Below are 26264 nucleotides of genomic sequence, written 5' to 3'. Positions count from 1 at the left end.
GCGGGATTCACAACAAGCTATCACAGGATGCACAAGAGCTAGTAAAGAGGTACGGTGCTTGGTTTATCCAATTCCCGAAATTTACTTATATTAGAGTTCATGGATGTCCTTCACCTCCATACATGTTGCCGAGATATCCGACAGACAGAATAGTGTTACTTGAGGTAACTAGACAGTTGGCAGCTTATGCGAAGGCATTCAGACACAGACATGGAAATGGAGTTCCTGTGCCTATCATATTAGGGAATTCAGTTGAGGTATGTCCTAATGCTCTAGCGATGGATGACGCAGAGAAGGAGTTAGCTTTGTATTCTTTTTCATTCTTTGCCTTGAGAGAGAGCTTTGATCCATATGGGTATATAGAGGAGACAGTCGGTAGAAAATACAAGCATGAGTTTCAGATAGAAGACTTTGTGATGAATCTCTTAGATGATCTTGAAGTGAAAAGAAAGATGCATTCTAGATTGCCTTTGGACTTCATCAGGAAATGCAAGATTTATAGAGTGGCCGACCAAGCTCAGGACAGTGGCAGACATCTCCAATCATCCTATGATTGAGAAAGCAAATCATTGAGGTTAGATTGGAATGAGCCCGAGGTTGTGGATCTAGATGCTTTGATGGCTCCAGTTTTGTCTTGTACTCGCAGATGGGTTGATGTGCAGCATCAGAAGTTGAGAGAGCAAGGCATAGCTATGACTTTCACTTTGGAGGAGAGACCAGCTGAAGGTGGGGCAAGTGTAAGTGAAGGTAATCCTAATCCCAAAAATGCAAGCGAAGGCAACCTTCGAAGCGCAAGTGAAGGCAATCTCCATCCAAGAGGCTCCAAGAGGAAAGAGAGACCTGAGACAAGTAGGAAGGTGAGATCCTCGCAGAAGAATATGATGTAGAGACATTTGAGCTTGGTCCACTCACAGCCGAGCAGACACTAGATGAGGCCATCGATTCATTTGAGGCATTGAAAGACAAGCTTAGGGAAGAAATGGAGAAAAATAGAAAGCTTGAGAGGTCAGTGCATGGAGAGCATATTTCAACCATCTCAATCAGCCTTTAGGATTTTAGGATCCAGCAAGATCACCCATACAGGCACTTCCCCTTCAATCAATTGGTGAGGCAGAGAGAGTCAGGAGTTTGGTCCAGCTTATGAGCTCATGGATTGACAAATCTCATACAGTTGCTATGGAATTTGCAACAAGGATGATGCAGACTATTCACCGAGCTATCCAGGTTCTTGAGATCATCCACAACTTGATGATAACGGTAGCTGCCTTTGCTCATACTAAAGATGTTATCATTCCTGTCTTGCAAGTAATCAGACAAACGTCAAGGAAGGTCCTAGTGCAAGAAAAGATAATGGATGGAGGACCTCATAGTTTACTTCAGTGGTCAACCTTACTCCAAATGAAGGAAGTTCTCTTCGAGGACATCAGTACTAGATGCAATCATGTTGAGGAGGTTATCCACCCGATCCAGGACAGAGTGTTTGAGGTACTACGTACTATTCTTGGCAGGAGGATCGAAGTTGAGACAGATGTGGATTTGCAGGAATTGGAGGAAAGAGTTAAGGTCATCTTTTGTAAGGATGCTAATGTTATCACTGATGAGCAACGGGACCGGATGTTTGCCACCATGCTCCTGATTGAGAAGACTAAAGAACTTGAACCTGGATGGGACGCTGCTCTTCTCAAGGCTTTTGATCAGGTCATCCACTTAGAAGAAAGAATGAGGAATCTTCCCGAGATTCCAATTGCTGAAATCGAAGGAATCGTCTCCAGATTCATTGCATATGCTAAAAAGGAGCATTGGAAAGGGAATAAGATTCTAGATGAGAGGTTGTTATAGATGACATGGCACCTTAATTGTCATTGGTCTATGTCTCCTAGATTTTTGTGCCAAATTTAATATTTGGCTATGCATTTAATATTGTTCAGTAAAAAGGGGACTATTTGTAATAAACCCTAATTAGGGTTTAGGTGTCATAATCTTGGCCATTGATCTTCTTTCGATCTGGACCGTTCATTGTAATTGAGGATGCTATTTATGCCCTCATTTCTTTCATTTTGTAACTAGAAAACTAGAGATTAAGGAGAAATTAGAGAATTAGAAAGATATTAGAGATTAGAAGCAAGTTATTTTGTAGCAAGATTGAGCTTTGAGGAAGGAATTTCAAACAATTGTTGTACATGATGGCTTTGAGATCAATAAAATATTGAAGTTATGGTGTTTTATTGCAATTCTCGTGGTTATCTTCATGGTTGTTCATTTTCTTGAATCATTCTCAATCAAAGTAGTTTTAGTTTGAAGGACAAAGTGTTGGACTTGATCGTCGATGAGATTCACTTTCCAAACCACTAGCTTCTTGCTGATTGTAGGAACGCCTTGCGTGGTCAACTGGAGAAACTTGAATCACTTAAACCTTCAATAATTGTTGTATCTTGGATATGTGCCTTCATGGTAGTGTCCTTGATCCTTGATGTATTGAAAAATCATTTGTTACCTTAGAAGATCGCATCAATTTCAATTGAGTTGTTATTTTATGGCAATATTGAAGTTGGTAGAATCTTGCCAAGTCTCGTCCACATTGAGTCGTTCTTAGGGTTAGACTAGACTAGATCTCTTGTGAACCCTACTCTTTTGATCTTTTTGAGAACTTGTTAGTATAGGAAATTCTACTTCGGAAACGTAAGGCCCCTTGATGACACAGCAATCACAACGACCACTGGTGCTTATCCACACGTAGAGACCCTACTAAAAAGAACATTGGAGTCACCCTAACTGATCCTTCTTGCGATATCTTCAGCAGTTAGAGACTTTATTCAAGAGAGGATAAGATGCCTTTGGGTATTTTATTCTGTGTATGATTGTGTACAAAATACACGTCAACACATAGGTGGCGTGATATTTTCATTTTTCAATCTAAATATGATAGTAGATTGCTACACAAGTTTAGAATGGTAGATAGCAAGATCTCATCTACACCTATGTAGAAAAGGCTAGAGCTTTCAGCCAAACAGACTCAAAGGTGGTCAGTGAGTCGACATCCAGGCAATTAGTGGGCAACCTTTTCTATCTTAAAGCCACTAGACCTGACGTGAGCTATGTTGTAAGTTACATTTCAAGGTTCATGACATCAAATACGGTAAAACATTGGGTTGGAGTGAAGAGGGTGTTGAGATATGTGAAAGGGATGCTCGAATTTAACATTTTGTAGAGCAAAAGCGAAGATCTCAGACTAGTTGGGTTCATATATTTATATTGGGCAGGTTTTGTTGATGACAAGAGGTTCACTTTTGGGTATGTATTTAGTTTTGGTATAGGTGCAGTCACATGGACTAGTAAGAAGTAGTAGGTAGTAGCTATTTCCTTGAGACATAAGCAGAGTATCAAAGAACAATCAAAGCAACATGTGAGGTAGCATGGCTATGGAGGATGCTTTCAAACATGTAAATGTCTTAAATAGGGTTTTCACACTTGTTTTGTGACAATCAAGGGGTGTTAAAGTTGGCCAAGGATCCAGTCTTACACGAGCGAACAAAACATGTGGAGCTTTATTGTCATTTCATATGACATCTTGTAAATGATGGATCATTGATGTTGCAGTATGTTCCAACTATGGACCAAACTGCAAACATTCCTACCAAGTATTTGTGTCTTGACAAATTTGTGGTGTAGCTAGCAGATTGAGCATTAAAGGAGGGTATTAAAGCAATGTTGTATTATTTAGTTATAATGGTCAGTTAAGTTGTTAGGATATACTTTAGGAATATTCTTTATTCTTATAGTTTTCTACATTTCTTGGTTGGCGATGATCCTTATCAGATAAATTGTTTGTAACTTGAATATTAATCATTCTTTGTGTCATTACTTTCTGTAATAATTGTCACCCACATACATAGGTGAATTAAAATGATCTTGTAGCTGCCAAGATGAGCTAGAAAAAAATGGGATTTGGTGGGATTCAAAGTACATGCTAACTACAAATAGAGATGTTAGAATCCAAAGATGGTTGTAATGGTATCAAGATAAAGGTGGTTCTTAGTTCACTACTAGATGAGACACAAATTTGGTAATTGAGACTTCATTTATGTAAGCATTCTCTCTTATTTTTCTTTTCATTGTTAAACAATGTGTACAATGCTGCACCCCTTTAGGTTTGAACTTATGATTTTGGAGTATAGACACCTTTACCATCAAGTAACCTCAAGTTGTTTTTTGATAATCAAATGTGTGCTCTACGGGGGCCTTTACTTGGGGAAAACAAACAAAAAGGCCAACAAGGTATACAAGGAGGAGTTGAATGCCCCAAAATCGAGGAACAAAATAAACTAAATAACTAGCCTTCAAGTTGCTAGACTACTTATATTGCTTACGAGATCCTTAAAACATTTGAACAGAAGCTTGCTTTTTTAAGGAAGATTTCTTAATCGAAACTATAGTTCAAACATCCTCACTCGAAGCATCAATATCAAGATTTGAGATTACTTTCTAGCAAGAAGCCAAGCTAACCAATGAAATTACTACCATGAGAATTGAAGAACATGGGGCTTCCGTGGGAACAAACAAAGGCCAATCAGAACGATCCTTGACATCTACCTACAAGCTAATAAGGAAGAAGAATGTTCAAAAGGAGGGTGAGAAGTGCCAATAGTTGCAGAAGGAGAGGATAAACTACTAATAGAAGGTGGATCCAGGGTCTGAGAAGAACCTAGAGCAATTGGTGACACCTAAGGTTTTGAGAATAACAAGGGAGGCCTAAGTGCAAGACTCAACCAAAGTCCTAGGATAAACCTTCTTAGACATTTCTAGAGGTTTACAACATAAAGGGGCATATAAAGTGGGAGGATTAGACACCTTTGAGAGATTTTGAGCTCTATACACATAAAGGTGGAGTTTTGCATCCATCCACCAACAAGCTAAACCACAAGCAATATGTTTTGCTTTGACACATTGTGAAGCCAAATGTCCAAGGCTATAATAGATATGGCATCTTAATGGCAGCTTCTCATAGTCTAACAGTTGAATCAAACCTAATTTCTCTCTTGGACCTGAGTTTCAGCCATTAACTCCTTTGACAAGTCTGTCTTAATAAGAATCCAAGCAAAAGTAGGCTGTGGGAGTAAATTGGTTTTGGAGGAGAAAGAAAGAAAATACCCCAAGGTATTACCAATTGCCTTAAGACTAGAATCAATCTAAAACTGAAGAGGAAGATTGGGAAGACCGACCTGCACAATGGTCATTGAAAAAGATTCGGAAAGATGATTAAAGGCACTTCAACAACAGAGCTGCATTAACCCTCAAACTGGGGGCCCCTTTTTTAAAATAAATTTCCTATCCAAAAAGGATTGACAAACAATAACATAAAATCGATGTGGATACAGGTAAATGTCTACACTTAAGTCCAAGAAATGTGTTCAAGTCTTGAAGTTCTTATAATGAAGACCAGCTAAGATTGGCCTTTGCATTTGCAAATCAAACCCTTTTCAACATAACAAGCTTCTTTTGATATAACCTCAGAACCCAAGATAATCAGGGTGGACTGCCTTGAGCGAGGAATTGAGGGCACCTCCATTACAACTTTGATGCCCACTACTGATTTAAAAGAGGAACAAAGATCCCTTGGAACAACACCAACCACAACCCTAGGAGCACCATTGGAGATGACAATGCCCCCTAAGGTGTCTGACTCCTTGTGACAAATGGGACAGTGGAATGAAGAAGATCACGGCTAGGCAAAGTGGAGCCAACAACTCCATTAAGAGTAGCCACAGAAAAACCAGGTGTTGTGACCTAAACTGAGAGCAGGACCAACTTGGATAGTTCACCATCAGTCCTGGAGAGTGGCTGATCGATAGGACACAATCTATATCCAGTGCCAGCGTTTGTGGTTGTACTAAAAGATACATGGTAAACTGCAGGGACTGAAGTGGAACTGGAAATTATAGCAAGAAGAAAAATTATAACAAGATGAATCACTTGAAATCCATTAGGCAACCTCAGGGTTTACTGATGTAAGTATATGCATATTTTGTTTTGCCAGTGGATGAATGCTTCTGTTGATCAAAAGCTGTAAACTGTCATATTATTATGTAGGCATGTATTGGGGTTTGAATTGGGGACCTCTCTTGAACGAATTCAATATTTTACCACTGCATCATAACTCATATAAGCATAGAGTTGAATGAGAAGAGTTGCAGCATCTGTGAATGAAATATCCTGCAGAGTTAAAGGCTTTGCTGATGCCAAAACAATCCTCATATAAAGATTTTTGTACTGTGCAACTTAATCATAAGAGTTGCTGAAAGAAGATCTGGTGGATGTTCTCTTTGCTTAAGAACACAATACATGTTAGGATAAGATACCAAGTCTAAAGTTGTGAAGAATCCATCTTGGATTCATGAGGAAGTTCATGCAGGATCAGGTGTAGCGAACAACTGAGAAATGGAATGGGCAATAAAGAGTTTATTGGTTCATTGAATTTAAATTTGGCTAAAGGAAAACAAGTGGGATATATCTGAAGTGATAGGAGAAAGTTTGACATGGTGTTGATGGTACTGTATTCAACTATCGGAGGAGGTAGAAAGGTGTTGAGGTGGGTATCAAAATACTTATTTTGAGGTGGGTATAGTTTATCCAAAACACTAATTGTGATGAATGTCCTCATCAGTGTTACACCAATTATAATGGATAATTTTTTGAGGAACAGAATACATATAAAGGACGTTTTTATAAGGAACACAGTAATTGTAATGGATGTTCTGATCACTCCTTTTTTTGCTTTACTTTGGTTTTCTCCTTAGTATTTTTTTCTCTTCTAACTTGTGTTTGTGCTCTATGATGCCATTTCTATCTTGTATCTCTACTTAATTCTTTTTGGAACCTTCTAGTTGTCTTTTGAAACCTTCTCTTTGACTTCTTTCAGGGTACCTTCTATGGCATTTGTAAAATATTAAGGGCTTGCTACACGTATGCATGACCTAATCGCATGCAACCTCTTTGTTCCTTCCATAAGGTTGATGGGCCACTCAAATGAGGGAGAAGGACCTCAGGAGGTGATGGTTTTCTTTGATAATCATGTGCAATTGGCAAACAATTTGCAGAATTTGAAGAATACACTTGAGAAGTTCCCCAAAATTTGAGCATTGGTTTCTAAAATAAGATGTTGACAATGTGCTCTTGGGCTGCCTTCACATTATATGAAATCCCATATGCTTCGGTAATGTTATTTGATAACTTGCTGAAGTCAAAGGCAATTCAGAATATGGGTGTCTCCTTGTGTTTTTGACATATGTCCACTTTTATCCAGTATGGCCTAGTGTTCTTCAGGGAATGCAGTGGCAGGCATTCAGCATGAGCCAACAAGTGATGGAGGGTTCCATTTGACATTTAGATTTCATGATTTACCCGTCCAATCATTAAGAGACAGAATTTTTGCTGTTCCTTTGCATGTTGTTGTTCCACATGCCAAAGCACACCGAAAAGTTCTTCCTGGTTTTGGCTTGTCCATTTCAGTGAAGAAATATGGTTTGTATAAGGTTGGATATCTCATAGGCAATCATGTGGTTTTTGTACAGATTTGCTTTGCATATAGTTGTTCCAATATTTTGAAATGCACTGAGAAGTTCTTCCTGGTTTTGGTGTGGGAGTTTCAGTGAAGAAAAAATGGATTTGGATAATGTTGGACATCTCCTCTGCAACCATGTGCCCTTTGGTAAACATCCTAACTTGAGAAACATTATAGATTGACTCTAGCTACAGAACACCCTTGGCTTCTCCACCATGGGATTTATATCAAACTTTGTGACAGTTGATTAAAAGTTTCTTTAAGTTGGTTAAATATCTGGTTTTAATATTCTTCCGTCTTGACCTTCTTTTCTAGACTCGCTGAATTCAGTGAACTATGGAAGTTAATCAGGTTAGGTTGAATGTCATTACTTTTCAACATTGTGTCAATTCTGCAATTTGTTGTCTAAGAGATTCATCTCTGTTTCTTTTATTCCCGACAGTCAAAGAAGGGTCTACCAATTTACATTGCCTTAATGATTTCAGAATATGTCAGTACATAAATCAAACTCTTAATTATGTTGAGAAAAAATCTGGATCATTATTTTCTGAACCAGTTGTGGCACAGCAAAGCAATGCTTTCTGCAGTCTTTGAAATTGGCAGCTGTGCCATCTGCAAATCATTCGTGTTGGAGCATCAAACTAAAATTCAGGGTGAAAGTGGCATGATGATGCTATCCAAGATGATTGAGGTCAGGTCGTTTCAGCTTATGTGGTTTTTATGAACAGGGTTGCTAAATGGATCTGCAATCTGTGTAAAATTTGCCTTGTGATCTGGTGATCTGATTCATACTAGACATTTTGTATAAGATTGTACCATACTTACTATTGCTTTGACTAAATTAGGATCAATGTTCCATAGGGATGCCCCCCATCGAACTTCTTTTTATCGTGTATCTGGGATAGGGATGACCCTGGGGAGTTGTCACCCTGCCATCATCACCAGCAGAAGAGAAATGCCCTTGGTCCATCTGCAGAAGCACAGACATTCCTGGAATGCCCTTTCTGTTAGGGACAGCTGGTGGTCACTCCAGTGTCCCCAAAAACTGTGAAAAATGGAAACCCTAAATTCTTTTAAGTTGCAAAAATAAAAAGATATTGGTTCCGGACAAAAAATACTAGACCCAGAAATCTAAGATGTTTCTGTTTTAGATGATCATTGAATGATACCATTTTCAAACCTTGCTATCGTTGACATCTGCTGTAGGTGTTGCTGGAGTTGGGTGAAAATTTGGTGACAAAAATGGGGTCTCAAGTTCCACAATTATTAACACCAGTATGGAGGAGGATAGCCAATTGTAATAAAAATTGCTAAAGTTGTGCAAATTTCCTGTCTGAAATATTGTACAGGGCAGTGTAAATGGTTAAATTAAGTTCAACAATCAACGGACAGATTGCCCTAGGTTCCCTTGGATCATCCTCGGGTTCATGTTTTGTCCTAGATGAATACAATCCCACTCTCCCACAACCTGCCCACAGGCAGATTGTATTGAAACATGGCTCCAGTTTGAACGGAACCTGGATTCAGCTGATCTGTGGATGGCAAAGTAGCCAGAAACTCCTTTGTCCCTCCCTGTGCACACATATCCCTGTATCCAAAACAGATACATATCCAATACGGCCTGAATATGTATTTGATACTGTACCCACACGTGCCCCAAAAACCTTGATTTTCCAACCATGCTGGATACCATGTGATTTGTTTTTTTAAAATTTGACATAAATCTTCCTGAATTTAATTTGACGAAATGTTTTTCTATTTCAGTGACCCATTGTTTGGGTTATCTTCCAATGCAACTCTACTTTTTTTGCATATTGTAAATTGTTAAATCAACTTATAATTATTTATGTAGCAATTATGTCTATATTGCTTGTGAAGTAATGAAAATCTCCTCTAATAACTTAGGAAATTGTGTTAAAAATATGTGTATGTGTTTTATATGAATGTCCTATCCAGCCGTATCCATATTGAGGGTCTTCAATAATGGCCCTATATGTATCCGTGTCCATACAGCTTCAGTGGGTGGATATTGTAACATAGTTTATTAGTTAATTAATAAATAAATATTAAACTTTAACTATATGTAAATATTTATATAATAATAATATTATTTATGAAAAATATTAAATATATTATATAATATAATTGCATATATTGAATTTAATATATTATAAATAATTTCTTAAAATCTTATAAATATTAATATATTAATTAATAATTATTAAAAAATATTTATGTTATATTATTATACATTATAATTTACTGTTAATTATACTTAAATAACTATTATTATTATATATTATGTGTGCCAGTGTTCCCCTGCTTTATCTCTGACGTTCCTCAATCTAGGTGCTTGGCCCCCCCTGTCTCCCCATTCTGAAACTCTGAAGAACTTTAATTAGGATTGCACCAGCGTTTCCATATTTTTTCTGCAGAAATGGAAAGGAGAGGTCTACTTTTCTCAGATCTCAATTTTAGTAATGGTAAACTGATTTACGTAATAATATGGCAGATATTCTTGAAAATTTAGTGACTATCAACCAAGGGATTCTTTCAAATTCTGTTGGGTGAAAGTATGAAATTAAGGAAAAATGTATCCTTTGTTTTCTTATAACACATAATTCCAACAGAAAAGGAAACATAGAATTTTCTTGCCACTAATAAGTTCAAGAAGTATACTGTGTATTATCTAATTATTGGACATATTATAAATTTATAATGGCTTAAAAGTGTCATAAGCGATTGATTGATTTCTATGGGTTTTGCAAAGTCAGTATAATGGTAACAATGTGAAAGTAAGTGAAAAAATATTTATGTGTTCTAAATAATAATAGAATTCTTGAGTTTGTTGAATATGAATGTTACCTAGTTGAGATAAAACATAATCCTATAAAAATTGGCCTTGGGTTGATTTTGAAATTACACGACTCAGGTGGTGTTTATTTGTACAATCGACTTTGTTTTGGTTGTTCTCTGGAATTTATGAATATGTCTTTTGGTTTGTAGGAGCATTTGATGATCCAGAAGTTATTCACGTGGAGGATATTGTGGACCCTGTAAGGGATCTAGAGGTGATAACTGAGGAACTGCGATTAAAGGTATATCAGAAGATATCTTTTGGGGCACTCCTTTTGTTTGTAAAGTAAATTTAATTTTATATGGCTGGTGGAATGTTATATCATTTTCACTTGTAGTCATTATGGTTACTTTTGCAACAAAGGAGAAGCTGAATATTTCATTGTCTAGCTTATCTTTTTGGAATAGCCTTTTGTTGAGACTATCAGTCTTTAGTTTTACAAATTACTTTTTTGTATTTCTCTTTATCATTGGCATTGTGGAAACTGGAAAGGTCAGAGTTCGGACCGAAGATTTGTTTTAAATATGTACCAGTTTATCTGGCTTGTGAATTTTACATGTCAGTTTTTCTGGAGTATAATACTTTTAGTTGAAGTTGCACAAATGCCTTTTCTTCCTTGATTGATTTATTTTTCTGGAAACAGGGTAAGGACACCATTGATTTAGAAGGCGCTATTTGGTTTTCATGGATTTTGTGTCAGTAATGTCAGATTACTGATGGCTTAATGTATGGTGATATAGATTTTGAACTTTTTGTTTGGACAGAATGGGATAACTACTTATTCAGTTGGGAATTATTTTTTCTCTTGAAGTGTTATTGTAGGGTTCAGTTATTTATGCTTGTTTTTCATTTAGCTTTTTGCTTATTTATTTCTCTTTAACAAGTATGATAACTCGAACAAGGTTGATTAGAAGCAAATTACAGATTTTGGAAAAATCAATCTTAGTTAATGCAATCTAATTTTTTGAATGATATACAAGCACTGAACTGAACTAATAGTAAATATATTCTCAGCTAAAATCTAAGGAAGATTAATTGAACAACCAAATCTTATACATATCAAGCCCATTGTCTTTCTTATAATATCATTTATGAAGATTATTTTGAAATTCATCCTTTTAAGTGACAAATAGATGAGACATTTTTAATATAATATTTTACTGGTTATCACATAGGTTGGTTAACAGCTGGGTATGTCAGTATGAAGGATCAACTATTATATATATCAAGTAAATGATACCATAATGATCATTATTTCCATATTTAAACATTGCATTGGCAGTGTTCCAAAATGAATATTGTGATCATTTATAGTTTGGGAACAAGGATGCTTCCTTAAAATTGTGGAAATCATCATGTTGTGTGACTAGGCTGCAAGATTTGGGATGTTTTTTGTAGAGCTTTCCTGATTAAATCTTAAGCATTACTCTTTCTTTTGCTAGTTTCTAATGCACTGAAAGTGAGATGTTCATTTTACTTCTGTTTTAATGAAGCATTTGACATTCTACTATGCATGCATAATCTTTTTGTATTGCTGTGTTTGTGTATGCATATTTGATATTTATCTTTTGCTCTTAAGATTGTGCCCTCAATATGCCTAGGCTTAATTTAATCTCTGTATCTGGTTCTGGGTCATCTTCATTGCAGGATCTGGAATTTATGGAAAGGCGCATTGAAGATCTAGAAAAGACTATGAAGCGGAGCAATGATAAGCAGTTAAAAGTTGAAATGGAGTGCTGTCAAAAGGTAACAGTTTTGATATTTCCAATTTTTACACATTTATTTTGATTATCAAGTTAGATTAGCTGTGCCTTATTTTTTCAACTTTCTAAACAATGCAGATTAAATGGCTCTAATTGTTGCTTACTGGCATCATCCTTTATTATTCTAAAATTCCTCTGATGATATTCTGGAACAATTCATTTATACTGTTGTTTCTTCATTTGAAGCCTTTGATTTAGACTATCTCAAACAACCCTGTTGAATGTGGTTTCATAAATAATAAGCCTTGCCTGCATGATTGATGTGTGAACATAAGTTGGGTATGTAAAGAGTACAATTCAAGTTTAGTTGATTAATGGATTATGTTGGTTATAAGTAGAGCCCGGCGGATTCCAATTGCCTTGGGCAACATTGGAATCCGCCTAAGGGGACCAACCCCTTCTCCAATATGGGGCCAGGTCCTATACACTTCGGCCACTCCAAAAGGACCCCACGCTACACTTAAGGTCCCCACGCTACAAGTCTCCACGCCACTCCTTGATAGGGCCAACCCTATGCATTTTGGTTAAAAGGGATTAAATGAATAATATGTTAAATGCAAGAAGGCCGACATGAATAATATGTTTAAACTGCTCTCCTATAAATAAAGCACAAGCTACACACAATGTACATTCATATTTTTTTCCAGTCTTTTGAATAAGGTGCAAAATATTCTAAGGAAGCGAATCACATTTTAAGGCAGTTAAGTCACAGCGAACTATACTAAGAGATGTGCAGATCGATAAAAGAAGGCAGCGAACCTAAGTAAGGCAGCAGATCATCTCCAAAGAAATAAAGAACTTCATTAAAGGGTTGCTGCCACCATTGTTACAATCAGCAAGTCGTAAGGACTGCAATTCATGACATCCAAAGGCCTCTATGTCATCTCCCTTGTAACTGCAATATCTAGACTCCAGATAAATGTGTAATATTCAGTTGGATTCAAATCATAATCAGATCTGAGGATCTTTTGGCTGGGTTTTTCCTCCTAGGAGGTTTTCCCAGGGTAACTGTGTTTTGTTCCTTTTGCATTTCAATTTTTTTATTATGCTTAAATCTGGAAAACAATAAATTAATTAACCTAGCTAAAACTAATTCTGATTTTTCTGAGTTTTATTCAATCTGAAAGTACTAAAGTTAACAGATTATTTATTCTTAAGTTGGAAGTCTTGTGCTAGATAACTATCAAAATCTCTGGAGAATTTTTAGACTAAGTAATAATCTTAGTATGCAAAATCTAATGACATAAGCTGGGTATTTAAGGGATGTGTCAGAAACTAAGTTGAATACTATATGTTAACAATGACAATCACGGAATTTTTTGCTCCTAAAGATATAAAGTCTTGTTTTATAATTGCTGTCACGTTGCTGGAACTGGTCCAACATTCCAATGACACAATGGGATTGATCTACAAGGTGTGGGATGTTCTCTGTTATACTGATTTCTAGAGGTTTGCATGGAGGTTAGGGTTTGACAAGGAACTAAGAGGGAAATTAAAGATCCACAATTAGCTCGTACAAACCAAATTAATATAATGTAACGCTTTGCCAGGAAACCCCGAAGGGATAAAACTAAAACACTAGATAAGAGTGCAAATAATTTTTTTTTTTGAAGCTTTAATGAGTTTAATGAGACAAAGAGTTTACAATAAGTTTAGATTACACAACGCAAGACTTAACACCTAAAGGGTTTCCCAACTTGGTTAACTAGGTTCACCACTAACATTACTTAACAATAAATAATCCAATTAAGTTGATTAAACTTAATAACATAATTACACTTAATCAATGGTTAATTCATCCAATAGTCTTAATTATAGAAAACATGATTAAGTTCATTAATTAAGAATCTAACCATTACATTACATCTAATATTCAAATGAAACATATGCATTACATTAAATTTCCATACATACATTGTTTGCATCATAAGATAATAAATACATTGCATTTCACTAAATCACTAAGTTACAAAATCAGATAATGTTACATTACAATTTACATCTTGCCATGAAGGCATACATATCAAATTAATACAACTGACCATGAAAGGTCCAAGATATCCAAAGAATGATCCATGACACATGGGATCCAACTGAAAAATAAATTGAATGAATGATTCAATAATCGGATAATCTATTCAATAGTATACAAGCGTATATATAGAGATTACAAGATGACGTTCTAAATTAAGAACAAGTCGTTTAAAGTGAACTACCAAAAAGCTAAACGCTAAATAAAGCTTAAAAGCTAATTAACTAAAAAGAAAAAGCTAAATGCTAAATAAAACTTAAAAGCTAATTAACTAAAAAGCTAAATGACCATTAAACAAGGAACTAAATATAGGTGACTAAAATATAATTAAATATTCTAATACCCTCCCTTAATGGTCATTCTATCTACTAACCACCCTTTAGTATACACTGCAAGTCTTTTGATCACAAATGAAAAGAACACTCTGTTGTGGTGGAGACCCCCCCTAGATCTAAAAAGTGTTAATGACCAAGAATACTAAAAGCCATCCAAGCTAATGTAGCCTTCACGCGCTAATTAGAGATTTGACACATGCGAATTACTGAAGCCTGAAACAATGATTTTGAGAAAAAAATCAGCAAACCCTTTTGCAGAAGAGTACCAACTCCAAAATTGACTCCAAGATACCACGGTTGCAGATGTTCGCCCTAGCAGGTACGACCCAATTTGACTGCAACAAAGCACGATTTTTGAGGAAAAAACCGTCAAACCCTGAAATGGGAACCCTTGAAAAGAGGATTTACGATTTTGAGGAGAAAATCGAAAAACCAAGAAATCTGAGGTTACAAATCATCGTTTTTGTGGAAAAAAAGGGTAAAACCCAGATAACTAAAATCTTACGCGAATATCGCAGATTACAGATGAGATAATTTTTAAGGAAAAATTATAAACCCTGCGAGCAATTTTTGAGGAAAAAATCGTGAAAACCCTTCCATGATTTTTGTGGAAAAAATCAAAAAACCGACAGACAATTTTTCAGGAAAAAATCGTAAAAACCCTGGGACCTGTAAGACGAGGTTTGGCCTAAGTCAATCTGATCAAGGCAACAATATTCAAATATCGTGAACATGCACTGTTTCCAGGTGTTGTGGTAGCTGTTGAACTTTTGTTTGTGTTCCAACATGATGTTGGTCAAAGATGCCATCACGAAAATGGAGGTTGAACAAGGTTAGCCTAGTGAAAGCATGAGACAGAAGAATTTGATTCAAAAATCAGAATAAAAGCAGCTACACAAAAAATTTTAAACCCTGGAGGAGAATTCTGACACAAATTCTAAGGTGCAAATTTCGAGGTTTGGAAGAAACCCAGAAATTAAAAAATCTCTGCAAACTTAAAATAGCATAAATGGTGGCCAAAAAAAACAGCAAAAATCCCAACGTCCATAGAAATTGCAGAAATTGTGAACTGTTTTTAAATTCCAAGGCAAATTTGTTGGCACAAAATTCGAGGTGTGGAAAACGAGGCACCCAAAAAATCTGAGACCAACCTAGAAAAGCTCTTGAAAAACCCACGAAGAATCTGAAAATAGAATGTAGATCAGACAGCTCAAAAATCGAGGCACGGAAAACAATGCACCTAGAAAAATCTGATGACGACCCAGTTGAGGGCTCGAAAAACCCACCAAGAATCTGCAAGCAAAATAAAATTTCGACTTGAACTGAAGGGTCAAAACCCTAGTCGAAAATTGTAGAAACCCTAGGAAAATTTTCAATCTGCAAAAGAAAACGCTAGGTTGCAGGCTCGAAAATCTCCAGAATGCTAAAAAAAACATGAACTGCTGCCCAACACAAAGAAATTCGCCCACGAACTAGAAACCTTTGAAACCCTAAAAAAGCCTTCAAAAAAGCAAAATGGTTTTTTATAAAAAAACAATTAAAAAAATCTGGAAAATATTCCAGAAAGAAGGCCATGATTTTTTATTAAAAAATTCGCCAAACTTTAAAAAATCCCATCGACCCGCTCTGATACCATGAAAAATAAATTGAATGAATGATTCAATAATCGGATAATCTATTCAACAGTATACAAGCGTATCTATAGAGATTACAAGATGACGTTCTAAATTAAGAACAAGTTGTGTAAAGTGAACTACCAAAAAGCTAAACGCTAAATAAAGCTTAAAAGTTAATTAACTAAAAAGAAAAAGCTAAATGCTAAATAAAGCTTAAAAGCTAATTAACTAAAAAACTAAATGACCATTAAACAAGGAACTAAATATAGGTGACTAAAATATAATTAAATATTTTAATACCAACTGGATAACAAAATGCTCGAATCCAAGTGCAACTAGAACATCTATGAAGCCAACTCCTGCAAGAAGGGATGAACACACCTGATGGAAAGTGGCACTACCACCCGACCATGTGGCTCAAAAAGAACCACCTCATCGTGCTAGGAGATAGAAATAAGACCCACTAGCACCCTATAGGTATGCACACACACACAGTCGAACTCACAACATTGGATAAACACATGAAAGAAATCTCGTAGAACATGACTCCACATCAAAATTAGGTGAAATCAACACGACTACACACTAGTGACTATAAGGGAAGAGTGTCATCACATAGCTTTGTATGGTTACCCTGGCAGGCTTCCATAAGTCCTGACCCCCATTTTGGGTTACCTTGGTAACCTCTACCAAACCTCCGGCCCCATCTAAGTTTCATGTGGACCCAAACAATCCTTTCGTGAGGACAAGGTTGTTGGTTTGCCATTCCAGGCCTTCTCACTGTATCTTGAGTCTGTACTAGCACTCAACCATGAGCGAGGCATAATTATCTTACTTAGTGTTTTCATCTACCAAGCCGCCTAATGTATTATTAAGTTATCACTTACTTAAGCAAACTTTTGATGGGTTACCTTGTTAACCACTTTGGGCACGACCCCCAATCGAAACCACTCTCCTTTATGACACTTAACTAAAAGTCAAACGAACTCCCAAAACCAAGGTATACACATGAAAGAGTACACGGAGTTCAAAACAATAGAAAACCACTTGGCCAAATCAACCCTCACACAAGGTTAACTAATTGACAAATCCTTGACAAGAAACAATCACAACCATGAAGACAACCACATGACAACATCTAACAATCTGACCAAGGACTTGCAGTTCGAAAATAAATGCAAATTCAGTAATTAAACACGCATATTCACTAATTTAAATTGATAATAATTTTCCATTTCGTTTAAAATGCCAATCGACCAAGGTTTTCTAATTCATCTACCCTTCAAAATACATCATATAAAAAAAATCATTATTTCACTATAAAATAAATACCACAATTACAACTATATAATTATACATTTATTAATCTAATATTTCTTTTTTTTTTTTCAAAATAAAATAATCTTTAAAAAAAATAAATAAATATCTATTTTCTTTTTCCCAAAGTATATATTTTTTACCACTAAAAAAACAAAAAACTAAACATTATATATATATATATATATATTTAATTAATATTAAATAATTTTTAAATACAAAAAAAATAAAAATAAAACATATTTTATACCCACTTGGGGGCTGACCCACATACATGTGGGTAACAATGTTGCCCACATATATGTGGTTGCAGCGCTCCCCACCATGGTGTGTGGGGTCGAGCCCTCGAACTCCCCTACGCACCACGTAAAATAATAAAAAATATTTTAAAAATTTCTTTTAACAAAACACAATTTCCAGAAACACAAACTCAGAAAATATACACTCAAAAATTTTCTGAGTCAAAATTATAATAGTAAATTTAAATTCTTTTTAAATAATACATTTAAAATCAAACCCCCAACATATAGTAAACTTAGAAATTTTCAGAGACAATAAACAAAGAATGAACCTTTTTTTTTTAAAACACAAACCCCCAATACCAGTGTACTCAGAAAAATTTCTGAGTCAAATAATCAGACGAAGGATAAATTTTATGAAAACCATTTCCAGTCCTAGGCAACCAAATTTGGGCCAATTTTTGCTAGCATAACCCCATATAGGGGTGAAATTCAACTAATCTCAAACTTTCCCCAAATCAAAACCATAATAAATAAAACTAATTTTCTATTTTGTAAAAAAATGGAAAACTTAAAAAAAAAAAACGAAATCTTTTTCCATTCACCAATTTTAATTTGAAAATCAATTATTTCAACAAATAAATAAGAAATTGATTGAAAATTTTTAAATGAAACAAGAGGGTTTAAATTTCAAGATAAAATGCAACTTTTCCTTTTCCAAACAAAATCTTCAATGAGTTTGCAAGCAGATGAATTCATACACAGAGATATTTCTTAAATCAAGTAAACTTTGAAAACAAAGGTTTTTACAAACCAACCTTAATGAGCTATCTTGGAAGATAATCTGAGAATAGCTAAATTCTGCAACTCAGCAAATTTTTAATCCAAAGAAGACCAAGTTTCCAACCAAAAACTTTTCTTTCTCCTTCCTGTGAAAAACACAGATAAATAGAAAAATTTAACCTAAAAGTCTATATTCTAGGTTAAAATTTTCTCTAACCAATCAAAATTTTTCTCATAAAGTGCATTTCCAGAAATGCCTTTTTTCTCCAAATTTCATTTTCCAATTTAAATTAAAAACTAAAATTTTCATTTCAAAAAGTCAATGAGGGAGATACTTACTTTTCCAATTTCTATTGAATCTTTTCAAAATGCATACACATATTTAATTTCACAATTTAAAATAACTATTAATCCAATTCCCTAATTTAATGCATTGAACAAATTGATTTAACAATTTATAATACTAAGGGGTCCTAATTGACTTTTATCTCTTAATTTAAATATGCAAATAAAATACATTAACTAATTAAACACTTTAAGATTTAATAATTAACTTTACAAACGCATAACACGCAACTCAAGTAAACAAAAAAAAACATGACCCACATACCAAACATAGGGAACTGATGGGCAAGTGACGATGCTCACTTTGAACAAGGCTAGGGTTAAAATGTAGGGCCTTACAACTATCTCCTCCACTTCCATCGGGTCAATAAGATACGCTCAGACCTGTGAAGCCGGGTGGAGACGATAACCTGTACCTACAGAGTACTTGTACTTGCAATTCCCTGTATCAACGAACCACATATGCATATATATACACCCACAGAAAACACACCGGTGAAAGAGAATCGTGACATTTCTCGTCTCACCGAAGTGAGTGAAGAAAAATCATTTCCTCACACCCCATACACTTACAAACATGAAGCATGTATATAACGCATCGCACATATAAAATAAATGTGTCAGTCCATGTAAGTAATCCAATAAAATAACATTTAACCATCATCAAGGGAAATAATGCGTAAACAACATACATTGAAACTTAAATCAAAGTATACTCAGACATTATGCGATGATGTGTTATACTTTGATTTAAGTTTCAGTGTATGTTGTTTACGCATTATTTCCCTTAATAATGGTTAAATGTTATTTTATTGGATTACTGACATGGACTGACACATTTGTTTTATACGTGCGATGCGTTATATACATGCTTCATGTTTGTAAGTGTATGGGGTGTGAGGAGATGATTTTTCTTCACTCACTTCGATGAGACGTGGAACGTCACGATTCTCTTTCACCGGTGTGTTTATTGTGGTTGTATATATATGCATATGTGGTTCGTTGATGCAGGGAATTGCAGGTACAAGTACTGTGTAGGTACAGGGTATTGTCTCTGCCTGGCTTCACAGGTCTCAGCGTACCTTATTGACCCGATGGAAGTGGAGGAGATAGTTGCAAGGCCTTACATTTTAATCCTACCCTTGTTCAAAGTGAGCATCGTCCGTCAGTTCCGTATGTTTGGTATGCGGGTCATGTGTTTTTTTGGTTTACTTGAGTTGCATGTTATGCATTTTGTAAAATTAACTATTAAATCTTAAAGTATTTAATTAGTTAATGTATTTTATTTGCATATTTTAATAAAGAGATAAAAGTTAACTAGACCCCTTAATACTATAAATTGTTAAATCAATTGGTTCAATTCATTAATTTAGAGAATTTAATTAATGGTTATTTTAAATTTTGAAATTAAATGTGTATGCATTTTGAAAATATTAAATAGAAATTGGAAAAAGAAAATATCTTCCTTATTGACTTTTTGAAATGAAAATTTTAGTTTTAATTTAAATTGGAAAATGGAATTTTGAGGAGAAAGGCCTTTTTGGAAATGTACTTCATGAGAAATTTTTGATTGGTTAGAAATAATTTTAACCTAGAATAGACTTTTAGGTTGAAATTTTTCTATTTATCTGTGTTTTTCACGGGAAGAAAGAAGGAAGAGTTTTTGGTTGGAAATTTGGTCTTCATCTCTGGTGAAGGAATTTGTTCAGTTGCAGGATATAGCTCTTCTCAGATTTGTAAAAACTCTGTTTTTCAAGTTTATTATTTGAAGAAAATCTCTCTGTGTTTGAATTCATCTGGTTGCAGACTCATTTTAGTTTTGTTAAAAAGGGAAAGGTAGCATTTAAATTTGGAATTTAAACCCCTTTAGTTCTTTTCTATTTCCCAATCATTTTTAAATTTGTTGAAAAAAAATTAGTTTCAAGTTGAAATTTGTGAATGGCTGTTCACTGTGTATTTGGAAAAAGATTTCATTTGTGAAGTTTTCCATTTGTTTATAAAATAGAAAATTAGTTTTTACACTGTATTTTATTTGGGGAAAGTTTGAAATTGGTTGAATTTCACCCCTGTATGGGGTTATGCTTACAAAATTTGCCCAGATTTGGTTGCTTGGAAGTTGATTGTTTTCAAAATTTTTTATCCTTTCTCTGTTTCTTTGACTCAGAAATTGTTTTGAGTATACTTATTTTGGGGGTTTTCTTTAAAAAAAACAAAAAAGTAGATGAAAAATTTAATTTTATTGGTTATTATTTTGACTCGGAAAATTTTTGAGTGTATGTTTTCTAAGTTCTCTGTATGTTTGCTGGTAAAATTTGTTTAGAAATTTTTATTAAAAAAAAATATATAAAAAAAAAAAATTAAATTTTTTTTTGTTTTTGTTGGGGTTTACATGGTGGGCCAGCCATCACGTCCCCCCCTTCCCATGGGAGGGGAGCCGTGGCTGGGACCACGTCGTGGTTCGCCACAGCCTAAGTCACAAAAATCGGCGAATTTCAAGCATGAAGCCCAATTTTTTTCGAATTTCAAACGTTTTTCAAAAATTCGTTCAAATTCGGCCATATATTCGTACGACCATGACGTCATTTTTTATTTATTAAAGCTAACAATTAAAAAGGGTTTTTAAAAAGCGTTTAGGTTTTTTCTTAGATTTTCGGCGGGAGGTGATTTTCGGCGTGAAGAGGTGATCTTGTGTCTGCTGGGTCACGGGTATCGACTGTCGGGTATTCACTCCCGTGGCTGAAAAAGCTGCAAATCGTCGCCGGTAATCACTCCAGTGATTATCGCCGGATTTACAATAGACTGGAGTTCGTGGTGGGGCTACAAAGGCCTTCTCAAGGGTCGCTGTCGCTGCCAAGCCTGCCGTCGTCGCATCGCTGCTTGTTCAGATAGGTGATTTCAATTTTATGAACTATGAACTATGAACTATATATTATGATAAATATAGTTCATAAATATATAACGCAATAATATAGTTTGCATTGTTTTATATTTTTTTTATATGTTTTATAAACTATTTTATTTTTTATTTTTTTAAAGATATATTCTTTTGTGTTATATATTTTATTATTGTGATTTTCATCTTAACATATAGCATTGGGAATTATATATATTCTATTATAGTGATTTTTTTTTGTGCTTTCGTATATTTTATTATTATTAGATTATAATACAATAATACAGTAAATAAAATCATACAATAATTAAAGTAATATAGAATACAGTAAATAAAATATACAATAATATTATACAATGTATAATATTATTGTATATTTTATTTACTGTATTCTATATTACTTTAATTATTGTATGATTTTATTTACTGTATTATTGTATTATTTTATTTATTGTAAGTGTATTCTATTCCAGTATTCTATTTACTGTATTCTATTCCAGTATTTTATTTACTGTATTCAATTCCAGTATAAAATTTAGTCCATTTTTTAAATATTAAAAATAAATTTTCTTCTAAATTGTACAGATTGTAATGGCTCCCAACAAATCAACTTCAGAGGGATGGAAACATGTGACCCGCAATGGTACTTATCTTCATTGCAACTTGTGCCTGAAAGTTTATACCGGAACTTTAACAAGGATAAAGGACCACTTGCTTTAGTATTTCAGGGGGTAAAGGTGGAGGTGTTAGTGCATGTCCAAATGTGTCCAAAGAAATTAGAGCTATTTTAGAGAAAGAGCAAGCCTCTTCGATTGCAGGAAAGATGTTGGCGGCACAAGAGAAATATAGAATTGAAGAGGATGTGTCTAGATCCACATCTATTATGTCTTCCTCTTCGAGTCTACCCAAGGCCACAGGGACATCCAAAGAGAGTGGAACTTTGAAGAGTCTTTGGAAACCAGTAGAGAAACAACAGGTGGATGATGCACTAGCATATTTGTTTTACACAAGTGCTATTCCATTCAATGTAGCTAGAAATCCGCATTTTCGCAATGCAATTCAAAAAGTTGCAGAGTTTGGCAAAGGGTACACACCTCCCACTTCTGAGGCTTTCAGGACAAGTCTTTTGGAGAGGTCAAAGGAAAGAGTGACTGAGAAACTAGTTGAGGTCAAAGCCTCTTGGAAGGCAATAGGTTGCACCATATTGAGTGATGGATGGTCAGATATATGTCAAAGGCCATTGATCAATGTTTTGGTGGCTTGTTCTGAAGGTGTTGCATTCTTGAAAGTGATTGACACCATGAACCACAAGAAAACTTCTGAATACATATTTCAAATATTAGAGGAAGCCATTCTTGAAGTAGGGATGGAAAATGTGCTTCAAGTGGTAACTGACAGTGCAACAAATTGTGTGGGAGCTGGAAAGCTGATTGTTGAGAAATACCCACAAATATATTGGAGTCCATGTGCAACACATTGTTTGGATTTGTTGCTTCATGATTTGGCTAAGTTTCCATAGATACATGAAGCAATTCATAGAGGGAGAGCAATTGCAAACTTCATAAGAAATCATCGTCTCACATTGAGTCTTTACAGGCAACATGCATCTAGGGAGTTGTTGAGGCCTTGTGACACAAGATTTGCTACATTTTATATCACTTTGAAAAGAGTTGTTGAAGAGAAAGCAGCTTTGAGATCAGTTGTTTGTTCCAATGAGTGGGAAAATTCAGCGCTTTCTAAAAGTGCCAAGGGCAAGAACATAGAGCAAATTGTTTTAAATAGCAGCTTTTGGGAAAGTGGAACGAAGGTTTTGAGTATATGTGAGCCAATTGTTGATGTGCTTCGTACGGTTGATGGTAACAAACCTTGCCTTGGCATGCTTTATGAAAGCATGGATCGTTGTAAGGAAGCTATTCAGAGAGCACTAAATAATTTAGATGCAGAGTACATGGAGATATGGGCAGCAGTTGATTCTAGATGGAAAATGATGCACACACCTTTACATCCAACAACTTGCTATTTTGAGCCTAAGCTATTTCATATTGATCGACAAGCTGATTTTGAAATTATGGCAAGGTTTCATGAAGCCATTAGCAAATTTGAACTAGATCCAGCAATTGGATGTCTAATCAGAGACCAAAGTTGGCTATACAAGTGAGTAGAAGGGTTGTTTGGAGTGGTAGGAGCCAAATATAATATGAAACGAGATGCGGTACCTAGTTATAGATGGCGTATGAGCTATGGAGCACAAACTCTTGAACTTCTGCAACCATTCCAAGAAGAGGAACAAATTGTTGTCTGGAAAGTTGGGAGATCTTGTTTACGTTCGCGGCAATTTGAAATTGTTCATGAACAAATCAGCAAGCGACTCCACATCTTCTTCACAACAACGCATTCCACAAGACATAGAAGTTCCAGTTGCAGATGATGATGCTACACCATCTGAGCCAAGTGCACTTGATGACTTAGAGCTTTTTTGAAGTTCTAAAGTCTTAACTTTTTATTGCAACTTTTTGAAAAGAAAACATCTTCGTAATCGTGATTTCACATGTTTCTTATGGTTTATATTTTATAACTGTGCCATCTTTTTATAATGACTTCAAATCTATTTAGCAATGTTAAGCTATTTTGATAATTTATTAGAAGTATACATATATTTAAAAAATAAACAAAATTATATAAGGCGAATTTTATCCGAATTTTTTTTTTCGAATTTCATGGCCGTCGAATTCGAATTCGAATTCGAACTTTGTGACTTAGCCCACAGCCATGGGCTGCGGTGGCCCCCAAGCCACTACCTCCCTTCATGGAAGGGTTGCGTGGAGTGGCATCACCATTATATGGTGCTAAAAATAAAATTTAAATTAAGTTTTTTTTTATTTTTTTATTTTTTATTATTATTTAATTTAATAAAGTTTATTTTATTAATATATATATATATTTTCTATATATATATATTTTCTATTTTTTATATTTAGTGGTTATAAAAAAAATATGTTATTTAGAAATTTGGAAAAATGAAATAAGAGAAATAGTTATTGTTGGGAATTAAATAATATTTTTATTTTAGAAAAACGGAGCGACTTTCAGTCAACCTTTTCACTATAGATTGGATCTATCCACCCAGCGCTTCTTAAAAGCCACCCATACATTCCTCATGGATGGTGGGGTTGTGTTCAGTCGATAGGTCCATTCAATCTACCGGTCGAGTACCTAAACTCTTCTCTGTGCTTAAAATTTAAGGTCGGTTAGTTCCTATCCTAGTCGCTAAAGCCTTGCCCCGAGCCGCCTATAATTGGAGCCTATAGATAGTAGGGCTTCGTGGACAATACAGGTTAGATAACTAGACTTCCCAACCCACCCCTATCAATATTAGTTTAATTAATATATAAATTAATTTATATTTTTTATATGTATAGCAAATATGTATAATTATATAAATGAGATTTTGGTTTTTTAATTTATTGTGAGATGGTGATATTTTTTTATGATGTAATTTGAAATATAGATGAATTAGAAAACCTTGGTCGACTTGTATTTTAAACGAAATGGAAAATTATTGTCAATTTAGATTAGTGAAGATGCGTGTTTAATTACTGTATTCGCATTTATTTTCGAAATTGCGAGTCCTTTGTCGAATGTATCAGATAATGTTATGTGGTTGTCTTCATGGCTGTGATTGTTTCTTGTCAAGGATTTGTCAGTTAGTTAACCTTGTGTGAGGGTTGATTTGGCCAAGTGGTTTTCTGTTGTTTTGAACTCCGTGTACTATTTCATGTGTGTACCTTGGTTTTGGGAGTTTGTTTGGTTTTTGGTTAAGTGTCATAAGGGAGAGTGGCTTTTGATAGGGGGCCGCACCGAAAGTGGTTAGCAGGGTAAACCATCGAAAGTTTGCTTAAGTAAGTGATAAATTAATAATACATTAGGGGGCTTGGTAGATGAAAACACCAAGTAAGATAATTATGCCTTGCTCATGGTTGAGTGCTAGTACAGACTCAGGATGCAATGAGAAGGCCTAGAATGGCAAACCAACAACCTTGTCCTCACGGAAGGATTGTTTGGGTCCACATGAGTCTTGGATGGGGCCGGAGGTTTGGGAGAGGTTATTAGGGTAACCCAAGAAGGGGGCTGGGACCTATGGAGGCCTGCCAGGGTAACCATACCAAGCTATGTGATGACACTCTTCCCTTATAGTCACTAGTGTGTAGTCTTGTTGGTTACATCTGATTTTGATGTGGAGTCATGTTTTGCGAGTTTTACTTCATGTGTGTTTCTCCGATGTTGTGAGTTTGACCGTGTGTGTGTGCATACCTATAGGGTGCTAGTAGGTCTTATTTATATCTCTTAGCACGGTGGGGTGGTTCTTTTTGACCCACATGGTCGGGTGGTAGTGCCACTTTCCATCGGGTGTGTTTGTCCCTTGCGAGAGTTGGCTTCATAGGTGTTCCAGTTGCGCTTGGATTCGAACGTTTTGTTATCTAGTTGGATCCCATTTGTTATGGATCATTTTTTGTATATCTTGGACC

General features: G+C 35.2%; 1 protein-coding gene across 1 annotated transcript in view; it reads left to right on the top strand.

Moving 5' to 3' along the window:
- Positions 1-26264, top strand: part of LOC131037607 (obg-like ATPase 1) — a 110699-nt gene that overhangs the window by 21126 nt on the left and 63309 nt on the right. Inside the window, exons 4-5 of the mRNA XM_057969788.2 lie at positions 10565-10656; positions 12063-12161. Coding sequence (XP_057825771.1) covers positions 10565-10656; positions 12063-12161 — 191 coding nt within the window. The remainder of the gene's footprint in view (positions 1-10564; positions 10657-12062; positions 12162-26264) is intronic.

Source organism: Cryptomeria japonica, chromosome 11 (assembly GCF_030272615.1).
Source record: "Cryptomeria japonica chromosome 11, Sugi_1.0, whole genome shotgun sequence".
NCBI classification, from domain to species: domain Eukaryota; kingdom Viridiplantae; phylum Streptophyta; class Pinopsida; order Cupressales; family Cupressaceae; genus Cryptomeria; species Cryptomeria japonica.
The sequence above is the reverse complement of the archived record's forward strand: the minus strand, read 5'-3'. Positions and strand labels throughout refer to the sequence as shown.